This window comes from Acipenser ruthenus, chromosome 6 (genome assembly GCF_902713425.1).
Source record: "Acipenser ruthenus chromosome 6, fAciRut3.2 maternal haplotype, whole genome shotgun sequence".
In the NCBI taxonomy this organism is placed as follows: domain Eukaryota; kingdom Metazoa; phylum Chordata; class Actinopteri; order Acipenseriformes; family Acipenseridae; genus Acipenser; species Acipenser ruthenus.
The window spans coordinates 81,457,264-81,471,762 of NC_081194.1; the positions used below are offsets into that span (position 1 = coordinate 81,457,264).

A 14,499-nucleotide genomic window follows, 5' to 3' on the forward strand; every position below is an offset into this window, starting at 1 on the left:
GCGACCGTGACTCTGCCCCCCTACAAAATTGTGTCCCCACCAATGTTCAAACCAAACCTACGCCCTTGGATTAGGGAGTGGTTAACATGTAGAAAACAGAAAGTACTGATTAGAGGAGAAACCTCAAAATGGAGCGAGGTAAGGCATGTCGTATGCAGACAGGCTAAAATAATTGAATCTATTCAGTCTTGAACAAAGAAGACTAGAAGGCTGTGTGGTCCAGTGGTTAAAGAAAAGGACTTGTAACCGAGAGGTCCCTGTTTCAAATCCCACGTTAGCCATCTCATTATGTGACCCTGAGCAAGTCATTTAACCTCCTTGTGCTCCGTCTTTCGGGTGAGACGTAATTGTAAGTGACTCTGCAGCTGATGCATAGTTCACATATGCTAATCTCTGTAAATCGCCTTGGATAAAGGCGTCTGCTAAATAAATAAATAAAACTACATGGTGATCTGATTCAAGCATTCAAAATTCTAAAAGGGATTGACAATGTCGACCCAGGGGACTTTTTTGACCTGAAAAAAGAAACAAGGACCAGGGGTCACAAATGGAGATTAGATAAAGGGGCATTCAGAACTGAAAATAGGAGGCACTTTTTTACACAGAGAATTGTGAGGGTCTGGAACCAACTACCCAGTAATGTTGTTGAAGCTGACATCCTGGGATCCTTCAAGAAGCTGCTTGATGAGATTCTGGGATCAATAAGCTGCTAACAACCAAACGAGCAAGATGGGCTGAATGGCCTCCTCTCGTTTGTAAACTTTCTTATGTTCTCGTGTTCTTATGTTCTAATTAACGTATGGACACACCTTAGGGCAAGGTGGGCAAGGCGCCGCCTAGGGCCCTACACCTAAGGGGGCTCCACGCGCGTCACAAATTGTATGACGTCTTCAGAGTCGAAACAATCTCGCCAGTATTATATCGGCCCCTCGCAGGTACGAGTCGGGCCATTGTAAAAGGGAAATAAAAAATATAAACAAATTCAAGTCAATTGTCAATAAGGAGCTCTGCTGCCGTTTCTAGACAAGCCGCCAAATAAAAATCTGCTTCGGGAAGCAAATTAATCCGATTCACAATAATTATCTTCAAAATATTGACTTATGCTTACCAATGTAACGTTACCACATTTGCACTTTCTGACCGACACAGTGGACGTATTTCCTCGTGTGAGCGTACTCGATCATAAGAAATGTATTTTTAAAAATGCAACATCTAAGGGTTAGCTGTCTGATAGGCTAATCAATAGCCTGTCCCTCTTTAGCGAATAAAACCAAGACACGGCGCAAGACAGTGTAGCATCGTCTTTTAAAGTGTTACTGGAGGCTTTTCTTAAAGTGAGTAGGCTACTATTAATCGATAATGAAATCGACATTGTGTGTATTAAAGTAAAACGGACCACCACAGCAACGGTCTGAATAGGTATCTGCAGCAAATTCCATGTTTGGAAGTACACTCATAAATGCAGCGTGGTATAAAATAAAGCTGCTTCTTGGCTATAATATTCAGATAAAAACGTCATGATGTTTTGTTGGGCATGTTGTTTTAGTGTCATTTACATGGCAAACATTAAATAGCACTCAAAACTGCAGCTGAATGTGCAGTATCCAGATGTGAAATGTTACAGGTGGATTCGAGAAGTAGATTGGCGGAATATGATTTTAGATTTATATAAAAAGGATACCGTTTGCACACAGTTTTTATTTCGCTTAAGTGACAGCACACAGTGTGGCTTGCCTACTTGATTACTGAAGAAGAGCAGTAGCCTACCGCTTTATTGATATCATGTGTGGTCTTTTTTTTTTTTTTTTAATTGGGATTTAATGAGCTGGGATACATAAATAATACATTGGAATGTGAAGACCGTTCTCTTAAAAACGCCCACTTTTCACTTTCCGTGCTGCGGGTGAATGAATGAATGAACGAATGACGTAGACGAATGCTCCGGCCCCTCCCTTCTGTGACTCGCATGATTGCTTTACATACTGTCGGTGCGGGGGGATGAGAGCGACCAGAGAGCGTGTGTGTCCAACAAGGAGAGATGTCTGGGTGCTGCAGGACCACTGTGATGTGTCTATTAGGTATTGCATTTTTTTTTACGGCAATTATCAGCCAGACCAGTGGGCAGACCGGTAAAATACCATGGACGCAAGAAAAGGTATTGGTTTTATCTTTGTCTTCAGTGGGGGTTTCCATAATAATAATAATAATAATAATAATAATAATAATCACTGAAACCTTGTTAACAGGGCTTTTAAAACAGAGATTTTGTCATATGAGCAAAGGCTGTTTAATTAAAGTACGACAATACGTTTTTGGTGTAATATGGAAACGTGTTTATTATTATTATTATTATTATTATTATTATTATTATTATTATTATTATTATTATTATTATTATATGTGTCATAATTCCATGTATTATTTTTTTTTACACGTCCAGTAATCAGTTCGAGAACAGCCATCAACACTAAATTAAAATAAATACCTACACTATATACATACATACATACATACATACATACATACATATACATACATACACTAGTCGCAATATTCAGTTATTAGCAGATTATTGGATATTGGGACTCATAAAATTAAGTGATAAAAAAATGAACTGTTGTATTATTTAGTTTATTGTTTATTGCCAGTACAAAACATCAGACAGAATGCTGCCAGGAGTTTAGCATCGGGGCTGAAGAAAGTGAATTGTTAGAAATGTTCAGAGAAAGTGAATGGGTAGTTGTTTTAATATGTTTTGTGCAGTTACCTACTGACAGTGTACTCGGCTGCTTCCTAAAAACTAGTCCTGGACCTACCTGCCTTTCTTAAAGAAACTGGAAATCCTAACAAACATGTATTATATATTTATTTTTTGTGTCACTTTCCTGTATATCACATATCCATGTTTTTCTTTTTCTTTTTTTGTGTTTTTTTTTTGTCTTAATCTGGAACCTGTAGGTGTATTTTGTTTTTGGTTATCTAGAGGTTCCACATGTGATACACTACAACCTAGAGGATCCACATGTGATACACTACAACCTAGAGGTTCCACATGTGATACACTAGAGGTTCCACATGTGATACACCACAGCCTAGAGGATCCACATGTGATACACTACAACCTAGAGGTTCCACATGTGATACACTAGAGGTTCCACATGTGATACACCACAGCCTAGAGGATCCACATTCGATACCTCATACTTAAAACTCTTTGTCTGGTGTTCAGAACACACAGGAACACCTTTTTAAGTGTGCTAGTTTACTTCAATGCATATTTCATATCTGTCTAACATAATCTATTATTTTAAAAATTAAAACCCCTTGCTTTTTCATAGGTTGCATACAATGTCAAATCAAAATGTATGACTTTTTGATGTTTTTTAATAAGTGTGCCAGATTTAAACACAAATGTAATGTAATGTATAGAATATCATTTGTTTATTTTCATCTAATAAAATATGTGAACATATGTCCTTTTTAGCAATGTATAGGTCCAGTGTTATATTACAAAGTAACACTGGTGTTAAATATTACTTGTAATTTAGAGAGCTGTTTAGCGTGCTTGGAGAAATGCCAGTACCATGTGGTCCTAGGTAAATTAATGAATCTATTTCTGAATTTCTCCTCTCGGTGTCTTGTTGCTATGGTAGCACACTGCATTCACCATTGATGTTATATTAGACACATTTGAAGCTGAAGCATTGCTGTTATGCGTTTTTTAAGAACAGTTTTCACCTAAAGAGCGTTTACTAACCTGAAATGATCACATAACTGTGCTATGCACTCTCAATGTGGTAAAAAAAAGCAATTATAATATATATATATATATATATATATATATATATATATATATACAGTATATAGATAGATAGATCCTAGTGCTATATTATTAGTAGTAGTAATCATAGTAGTAGTCTCTTTGGGTCCTACCTGGTAAAGAAAGAGTGAAAACATTGTCTTGCATGTTTCTCTGGAACTGGCTGACTTTTTGATCATTTAATGAGACCAATGAGAGCTCTGAACATAGCTCAGTTTGAAGGTCCCTTACAGCTCCTCACAAACACATCAACCTACAGTCATGCTCTTCATTACAGGATGTGCTCAATTCATTTCTGTTTCCTTTAGCATTGGAGGAGCTGGCGCTTCCACTTTGAACCCTGGATCTAGTATTCATAGATACATACGATACCTGGCAAGGCTCTCTTGCATTTGCCTCAACGCTGAATCAGATGTGTTCACACAACATGTTGTTGAGACATGACGACGTTTTGTTCATCCCCCTGTAGTGTATCAGAAAGATAAACGACCACATTTGAGCTTAGCACTTCAGAAAACATAATGAAATAGGGGATTTTCAGGCTGCAGTCACGCATCCCTTTGCTTTGGATAATAACACTTATTATATGTAATTATTGGCGTATGGACAGGCAGATACAGGTTTCTTTACTTAGTAAGTGGAACAAATAATATACATCACGCAGAGCACTGCAATTAGGGAACCATAGTCTGTGCTGGCAAATACAATTACTTACAATAATAAACATTACAATAATGTTTGTGGCATTAAAAAAAAAAGTTCAATTAAACATGGAACAAAAATATTTTTGTAATGAGGTGTCTTTGTGTTGTTCCAGTGAAGAGCAAACAGAATTATTGCAAAACTGCAACTACTAGTCTGGGCCAATGATTAATTCCATGTTAGCCAACCTCAAGAACTGAGTAAATACTGAGTCTGGAGCAAAGTGAAGAGGTTACAATTACAGTATCAGACACTGATCAGAAATGCTAAATATTAAACGATTCCATTCACCACAAACATCTCCTTATCGCTGCATATAAGGGAAAACATAGAGCTGAATTCTCCTGTGTGCTGTGTGGTTGCCTGGCTGGTTATCAGTCTCCCTAACATGTAAACAACAATTCTCAGTATTGGGACATAGCTGTTTCTTTCTGGTTTTGTTTTATATGAAAAGGTTAATTTGATAAAGGGGTAGATTTAAGGATACACGCAAAGTGATTTTCGGGTGCAAAACCCCCATAATGCTGCTGTAAATCGTGTTTAGCAGCTGTAAAATCTGATTTTACCGTCCATTAAAAATGAAGCATATGTAAAGAATGGTGTTCACCTGGCATTCTGCACCCGCTATCATTAATCCATTACAATTATATTGAAATGCATTCAAATGAAAAAAAAAGAGCACGAATTGGGCGGGATCTGGATACTAAGTGGCGCAAACATTATAATGTGATGCGAGGATCTTGCCTTGCACTTAGGCAACTGCTGACCCTCCACAAACTTTACAGCTCTTCTTACAAGGAGCAAGCCATTGCAGAAGTGAGTAACTAAGAGCTGTATAAAAGCACACACCTGCAGAGACCTGTCACTAGTCTCAGGATAGATGCTGTGGTACACTTCCTGATGCAGAGACGCTTGGTTGAGGAGAGGCAGGAACATGTTCGGAGGAGAAGGACAAGCCTAATTCCAGTTTAATGGAGTCACAGTGACTGGCTGTTATCTGTAGGAATCTACCGTCCAAAAGTAAATCAAAAATGCAAAAATATCACGGAAAACAAAATGATGAAAAAGCAAACCATGGACAGAAACATGGGGAAATATATTTCAGAGGTTATTCAGACAATAGGCTGTTGATTACAGTATAAAATAACCTAGTTACATTTCTAAAGAAGTTTTAGTTAAGTTCTTTCTATAATGAACACTAGAAGGAATCCAATTGGAAAGAGCATGCAGCATCCCATGGTGTGTATCTGCTCCATAGATACCTCAGTAACTGGACGTTGTTACAGATATGAGGAAGCATTCCCAGTGTCTGTACACACCATTGGTCTGCAGACTGGGCTATTGTGGAAAGAAGTTCAGGCGTGTGTGCATTGCATTCTAAACCTGTTCTGTTACTGATCTTAGCTCACGATTTGAAATCTGTTATATAGTATACTGTATGTAGTATGTAATATCTGCCTTATTTGTCTTTTGTATCAGCTGTTCCACAAGCCAAGCGTGATGACTACACGAGACACCAAGCGAGTCTTAGCACAGACTGATGTCACCCGGATGTGGCAGAATGATCTCCGACCCCTGCTGGTGCAGAGATACCCCAGCTCATCAGGCAGCCTTGCTGTGCGCCAGGTCAGTGACTATCAGGATCTGTGGGTTATGAGCTCTGACCCATGCTGGTGCAGAGATACCCGGGCTCATCGGGCAGCCTTGCTGTGCGCCAGGTCAGTGACTGTCTGGATCTGTGGGTTTGCCAATCAGCTTCCAGCTGTACTAGGCTTCTAATAGACAGTAGATGTCTGCTGAAATGTCATCGCATCACCTGTGAATCAAATTTAAAATCAATCCGCGTAATAGCAGCTTTTTCATTTTGACTTGCCTAAATGAAAGCTCAGTTCACATCTATTAGACAGAAAATTCTAAATCAAATAAATACTCTTTTTTTAAAAAGAAAATAATGCAAAAAATGGTTTTCTATAGTGATAGTGGTCTCTGAAACTGGCCGTGTAAATTTTAAAGATTAAACTGCTGCTTTCCAGTTCCCTATTATTTCTGTGTTGCCACTTCTCATTGGATGCCAAAGTGAGTCTGGAACTACAGGATTGAGGGACAGGGTCAGCTGATGTGAGGTTTAAATCTGTAGCGTTGTGGGTGGAAAATACACAAATGACAAATTTAAATTTTAAAAAAGTGAAGAATATTTAAAAGCACAATTAAAAGAGGAGTAGTGGTAATGCGAATCCATGTCTGTCTGGGTTACCCTGTTTTTTTCAAATCCCTTTTTATTTATTTTTCCCAGCACATTTTGAACAGACTGGGATCACTCCGCGCAGGCTGGGAGACAGAGGAGGATACATTCCAGGCGGACACTCCCTACGGTCCGCTGACCTTTTCCAACATAATCGCCACCGTGAACCCGGCAGCCAAGCGGCGCCTCGTGCTCGCCTGCCACTACGACTCCAAGTACTTCCCTCCACAGCAGAGCGGGCGCCAGTTTGTCGGAGCCACTGACTCGGCAGCACCGTGTGCCATGCTGCTAGAACTGGCACAGGCTCAGGACGAGGAGCTCCTGTCACGAAAGGTGTGGCAAATACATTATCAACACAGTCATCGCTGGCACAAGATGCCTTCATTCCACACCTGCAGTATTGTGTTCTCTGTGTAGTAAGATCAGAGATGCTGTCATGCTACACCTGCAGTATTGTGTTCTCTGTGTAGTAAGATCAGAGATGCCCCATGCTACACCTGCAGTATTGTGTTCTCTGTGTAGTAAGATCAGAGATGCTGTCATGCTACACCTGCAGTATTGTGTTCTCTGTGTAGTAAGATCAGATATGTCTATCATCAATCATTGTGCTAATGTTTAGTGAGGATGTCAAAGGTACATGCTGGAGTCCATGTGCCAGAGTTACTGTGTTTCTGTCCCTGTCTACTTTGAAAGGGTACATGATAATGTCAGTGACTCATCTTTAAGGAATGTCAGCTGTTCACTAATAAGGCATGACTATTGAATTCAGTTATGAAGGAATGAGGATGCTTGTTGTTATTGGAGCTCATTGAGGCTGCAGTGTCCATTCAGTCTACTGAGACAATTAGTTGGAGGCTTTAAAAGTCTTATTCATTTGCCTGTTATATTAACCCATTTAAAACAATTTGCAAGTTTTTTGTTATTAAGCCTTGTGGTCGCTTTCAAACACAGTTAGACAGGCGCACTGTTACCTAATGATTGCTTTTTACTTTTTCGTTCAAACCTTGAACTTTTAGTTCTCTTTCCCAGATAATCTTTGGCCTTTGTGGGAGACAGCCTAAAGGATGCCGCGAAGGTCATCTGATAGTGGTTTGGCAATCGAGGCTGTTTTTCACAAAGGCCACCAGCGCTCATCAGAGGTGAAAGACTTCCTTTACCATTGTTTACCGATGGAGCCCTTTAGCCTTTATTCCAAGTTGAGCAAAACTGCAAGATTCTCTGAGCGAAACAGGAAGATGTTGATTGATCAGCTTGGTCAGTATGATCCAGGAGTCAGTGACACAGGCAGTGCATTAGTGTACACAGCATTACGAGGAACCTGTTCTGTGTGGGATTCAGGGGCTCTTTGCCCGATGTGCATTTGTTTTTGTTAAAGGGTTATGTAAAGGTTTCCTACCCGAGTGATGAACCTGTTCTGTGTGGGATTCAGGGGCTCTTTGCCCGATGTGCATTTGTTTTTGTTAAAGGGTTATGTAAAGGTTTCCTACCCGAGTGATGAACCTGTTCTGTGTGGGATTCAGGGGCTCTTTGCCCGATGTGCATTTGTTTTTGTTAAAGGGTTATGTAAAGGTTTCCTACCCGAGTGATGAACCTGTTCTGTGTGGGATTCAGGGGCTCTTTGCCCGATGTGCATTTGTTTTTGTTAAAGGGTTATGTAAAGGTTTCCTACCCGAGTGATGAACCTGTTCCTGGTGTCTGCAAGCTCAACTTGCTGTGTAAGACATTGTCAATAATGTAAACTCGCAGATTCCAAAAGCAGATCCATTTCACATTAAACATTTTAAAATCTTACTGCAACAGGGAAGCTGAATGCTTTAGTTTTAACAATCCTAATGCTATCCTTAACAAATTCACAGTATTTTAATATTTATTATTAATAATAATAATAATAATAATAATAATAATAATAATAATGCTGCAATATGCATTAGATTCACTCTAAACATGTTTTTTTTTTGTTTTGTTTTGTTTATTTGTAAATCTTTTTGCAATTAGTAACATATGCCACAAGGTGAATATTTAGCCGTGCATAAGATTAGCATTTCACCACAGCGCTGATTTGAACAAAATTTTAAGAAATTGATAAAACAGAATTGTAATCTGACAATACTTGCAAAACCCGCCACAGTCCCTCGGTGCTAATTATACTGCATTACATCTTTAATCCAGTAGGTGTCATCATCCCCTTTTGATTGAAAAGGAGCAGCACTGAGGACCCAATCATCACACAACTTATAAAGGACTATGGACCTTTTGTTTTGCTTTTCCAGCTTGCGAGTTTGTAACCATTGTAAAAGAGTTTTGTTTCAATTGCAGACTTCCAATCCAGAGCTCTCTCTGCAGCTGATTTTCTTCGATGGAGAGGAGGCTCTGCACCAGTGGTCCTCCACAGACTCTCTCTATGGTTCACGACACCTGGCCCAGAAGATGGGAACCACTTCACACCCGCCTGGTGCCAGGGACACGAATCAGCTGCATGGGATAGTGAGTACAGAGCGGTCATGACAGCGGAGCACAGCACATACACTCCCAGATCCCACGGGATAGTGAGTACAGAGCGGTCATGACAGTGGAGCACAGCACATACAATCCCAGATCCCTCTTGTGTCATGACAGTGGAGCACAGCACATACAATCCCAGATCCCTCTTGTGCCATGACAGTGGAGCGCAGCACATACAATCCCAGATCCCTCTTGTGTCATGACAGTGGAGCACAGCACATACAATCCCAGATCCCTCATGTGTCATGACAGTGGAGCACAGCACATACAATCCAAGATCCCTCTTGTGTCATGACAGTGGAGCACGCCACATACAATCCCAGATCCCTCTTGTGTCATGACAGTGGAGCACAGCACATACAATCCCAGATCCCTCTTGTATCATGACAGTGGAGCACGCCACATACAATCCCAGATCCCTCATGTGTCATGACAGTGGAGCACAGCACATACAATCCCAGATCCCTCTTGTATCATGACAGTGGAGCACGCCACATACAATCCCAGATCCCTCATGTGTCATGACAGTGGAGCACAGCACATACAATCCCAGATCCCTCTTGTGTCATGACAGTGGAGCACAGCACATACAATCCCAGATCCCTCTTGTATCATGACAGTGGAGCACGCCACATACAATCCCAGATCCCTCTTGTGTCATGACAGTGGAGCACAGCACATACAATCCCAGATCCCTCTTGTGTCATGACAGTGGAGCACAGCACATACAATCCCAGATCCCTCTTGTGTCATGACAGTGGAGCACGCCACATACAATCCCAGATCCCTCTTGTGTCATGACAGTGGAGCACAGCACATACAATCCCAGATCCCTCTTGTGTCATGACAGTGGAACACGCCACATACAATCCCAGATCCCTCATGTGTCATGACAGTGGAGCACAGCACATACAATCCCAGATCCCTCTTGTATCATGACAGTGGAGCGCAGCACATACAATCCCAGAACCCTCTTGTGTCATGACAGTGGAGCACAGCACATACAATCCCAGATCCCTCTTGTATCATGACAGTGGAGCACAGCACATACAATCCCAGATCCCTCTTGTGTCATGACAGTGGAGCACAGCACATACAATCCCAGATCCCTCTTGTGTCATGACAGTGGAGCACAGCACATACAATCCCAGATCCCTCTTGTGTCATGACAGTGGAGCGCAGCACATACAATCCCAGATCCCTCTTGTGTCATGACAGTGGAGCGCAGCACATACAATCCCAGATCCCTCTTGTGTTCTTTCATAGGAGTGTGTGTAACTTACAAGAAAGGTAGATAAGCCTTCTGGCTAGTGCTTTACAATAGGAGAAACATGCGTTACCAGGCTGTTACCCAAGAAGCAGATTCAACTTACCATTGTACATGTAAAAGGCAATTGTCTAGTTAAACATCCCAGATATTACAACTACAGTATAGTCTCAGTAACTCCCTTCTTTGTAATGTGTCAGTGTGACCACCACAGGGCATCATTGTCTGCAGGTGTATAGTTCACACTGGCATGAACTTGGTTTTAAATATGTCAAGAGAATGGCTTATTTAATTGGGATAAAACCAGAGAACACTATTCTACAACTATTCTACAGCACATATTGAGACTATGAGAATCTGGGGATGTGGAGGAGCCTGTGCGTCTGATCTATACTTATGTACAGTATGTCACGCTTATATTTGTACATACCTGTGTATGCGTATGCATGTCTCTGGATCCTTCAGAGGACTGGCCCCTATAGGACCTGTATCTCTGGATCTTTCGGAGGACTGGCCCCTATAGAGCATGTATCTCTGGATCTTTCTGAGGACTGGTCCCTATAGAACCTGTATCTCTGGATCTTTCTGAGGACTGGCCCCTATAGAGCCTGTATCTCTGGATCTTTCTGAGGACTGGTCCCTATAGAACCTGTATCTCTGGATCTTTCTGAGGACTGGCCCCTATAGGACCTGTATCTCTGGATCTTTCTGAAGACTGGTCCCTATAGAACCTGTATCTCTGGATCTTTCTGAGGACTGGTCCCTATAGAACCTGTATCTCTAGATCTTTCTGAAGACTCACCCGTATGGAACCTGGATTCATCTGTTCAGAGAACTGCAGTCCATTCCTCACTAGTGCTTTTTTTCTTTTTTTTTGTTATCAGGATCTGTTTGTGCTGCTGGATTTAATTGGTGCTCCTAATCCCCGCTTCGGCAGCCAGTTCACAAGCACTGCGAGATGGTTCTCCAGACTGCAGAATATAGGTCAGTGTGAATACTGCTGATAGGTCAGTGTGAATACTGCTCTCATATTACTGATAGGTCAGTGTGAATACTGCTGATAGGTCAGTGTGAATACTGCTCTCATATTACTGATAGGTCAGTGTGAATACTGCTGATAGGTCAGTGTGAATACTGCTCTCATATTACTGATAGGTCAGTGTGAATACTGCTCTCATATTACTGATAGGTCAGTGTGAATACTGCTGATAGGTCAGTGTGAATACTGCTCTCATATTACTGATCGGTCAGTGTGAATACTGCTGATAGGTCAGTGTGAATACTGCTCTCATATTACTGATAGGCCAGTGTGAATACTGCTGATAGGTCAGTGTGAATACTGCTCTCATATTACTGATAGGTCAGTGTGAATACTGCTCTCATATTACTGATAGGTCAGTGTGAATACTGCTGATAGGTCAGTGTGAATACTGCTCTCATATTACTGATCGGTCAGTGTGAATACTGCTGATAGGTCAGTGTGAATACTGCTCTCATATTACTGATAGGCCAGTGTGAATACTGCTGATAGGTCAGTGTGAATACTGCTCTCATATTACTGATAGGTCAGTGTGAATACTGCTGATAGGTCAGTGTGAATACTGCTCTCATATTACTGATAGGTCAGTGTGAATACTGCTGATAGGTCACTGTGAATACTGCTCTCATATTACTGATAGGTCAGTGTGAATACTGCTCTCATATTACTGTGTATTATCCAGTAAATGATTGAGAACAGCACCTGAACACTGGCCTGGCATTGCATGATGTAACATATTGATTCATCTTATTGCACAACTTCGCTGGCCAGCAAACACAACATGTGTCTATGCCCTTTTCCTGCATGTGAATTCCAGTAAAGTATGTCTTCCAGCACATAGAAGCTGTCTTGATGCCTGACCAGCTAATGTATCTCTTTGCTGTTCTTCTTCTTTATACAATACAGAGCGACGGCTGCATGGGATGGGGGAGCTCAAGAATCACCACGCTGAAATTGAATATTTCTGGCCTAACATTCGTGTTGGGCCTGTTGATGATGATCACGTACCGTTTTATAACAGAGGTAATTCAAGTCATACTGGAAAATAATATAACAGAGGTAATTCAAGTCATACTGGAAAATAATATAACAGAGGTAATTCAAGTCATACTGGAAAATAATATAACAGAGGTAATTCAAGCCGTACGGAAAAGAATATTTATAACAGAGGTAACTCAAGCTTTACGGAAAATAATATTGGGGTCCCAATAAGGAATAACATGGGGGGGGGGGTTAAAATTGTCACGAGTTTTGAAATCTGTAATTCATCCTTTACTTAAACGTAAAATCTGCGGAAACCTAAAAAACATTTTAATCTGGTTGAGAAACGTTTCAACAAGGGCCTTCTCTTAGTTTCTGTCGGAAACATGAATGTCTTCATATGGATTGATCTCACCACATATTTCAACGTAAAACTTTAGTCAGTACTGTCCAAAAATGGTGGTGGTAGACAAACACGTTACCAAAATGATCCTTACCAGACTAATGATTAAACGAATCCAGTAGTAGTTCATTCCTGTCACAGAGCTGTCTTGACACACATTAACAGCACTGTTTCTTTTGTCTTCCTGAAGGAGTTCGGATTCTGCACTTGATACCAACGCCTTTCCCTGCAGTCTGGCACACCATGGATGACAATGAAGAAAACCTGGACTCATCCACCATTGAAAACTTGAATAAGATTCTCCAAGTCTTTGTGCTGGAGTACCTAAAGCCGTAAGGCTACAATAGCAGTCATCTGTGGGGCTGAGGCAATGAAATATCACTACATACAGACTGGGGGTCATATGTATGAACATCAGAAAAGGGCAAGATGAGTGCAACAATGCCAAACGTGTTGGCTCACTCTATAGAAATAACTACTGTTCCTTCATAAAGTTCTGCTAACATATTGCATTACACACCGCTTTGTAGTTTCCCATATAATGAAAAACTGACAAAAATGTGACATGTCGAAATCTAACGTGAAATACTGTACTACTGTTACGGCTTCCGGTAGACTTTTGCGGTATCATTTTGTAGTTTCTTTGATTACATGATGTTGAATAAAAGATCTAGATTCTGTTCATATATTATGTCTCAATCCTAACATTGTGAGTGATGTAAATCAGCTGGGGTGCATCTTCCAGTATGAAGGGATATGTTTAGTGAAATGTGTCTGATGTAGCTGTGGCTTTAGTGTGAATTCAAACACAGCGGTCCTGTTGAGGCAGACACCATTAACACAAACTGCAGTGTAGTAAATTAAAAATATTCCTAAACCAATGAAAAGCCCTCAGAGTAGCCAGTATTCATCATGTTTGAATACATTTCTGGTAATCAGCCAGTTTAGTCAACGAATAATCTTACCACCTCTACTTACAACAAATATTAAACAACAGTTGAATAATCTTAACTTGTAATGGAACGCACATTAAAAGTTATTTCCATTGGAAAATCATCTGTGTTTTTAACATTTTGCAGGCAAGGTTGATGCATACATTTGAAAAGTTGCATTGAACTAGTTTTTTTCCGCTTGTTTTTATTTAATCCTTTTCTTTTATTTGCATAACTCAATTTCAGAAACTCAACACACATTTGCATCCCACTGTTGCAGACTTTGGAAACAGCACCCTCTAGTGGGATGTGGAGAGACTGCAGTCAACATCCTCGCTGTTTACAAAGGCCATGAATTTAATCAACTGGCTTCCTTATTTATAAATACACATACATGAATATACATAACATTACTTTTTTAATGAGTTATGCAATTGATCAACAGTTTACCTGTGGCGACGTCGCTTTTCAAATAACTGAACCGGTTTTATAGTGAATACAGTTTTAATGTATTGATTAGCCAGCTCTGGTGCAGACCGTGACTACGACAACCACTTTCTTTCATTCCTATATCTTGACTCATTCTCCAGATTCCCTATGTGTTCTTTCAT

General features: G+C 40.6%; 1 protein-coding gene across 3 annotated transcripts; it reads left to right on the top strand.

The window, feature by feature from the left end:
• The first annotated feature begins 1,978 nt into the window (after positions 1 to 1,978).
• On the top strand, positions 1,979 to 13,642 carry qpct (glutaminyl-peptide cyclotransferase). 3 transcript variants are annotated; one of them, XM_034921511.2, is made up of 7 exons: positions 1,979 to 2,078; positions 6,002 to 6,148; positions 6,816 to 7,097; positions 9,081 to 9,248; positions 11,418 to 11,517; positions 12,479 to 12,595; positions 13,147 to 13,642. In XM_034921511.2, exons 2-7 carry the CDS (start codon positions 6,023 to 6,025, stop codon positions 13,290 to 13,292), a joined length of 939 nt encoding a protein of 312 aa, XP_034777402.1. In that variant the 5' UTR covers positions 1,979 to 2,078; positions 6,002 to 6,022; the 3' UTR covers positions 13,293 to 13,642. The 3 variants fall into 3 exon arrangements, with proteins under 3 accessions (XP_034777402.1, XP_034777400.2, XP_058881880.1); XM_034921509.2 differs by having other exon boundaries at positions 1,994 to 2,155; XM_059025897.1 differs by lacking the exons at positions 1,979 to 2,078; positions 6,002 to 6,148 and adding an exon at positions 6,175 to 6,240.
• Positions 13,643 to 14,499: the final 857 nt, after the last annotated feature.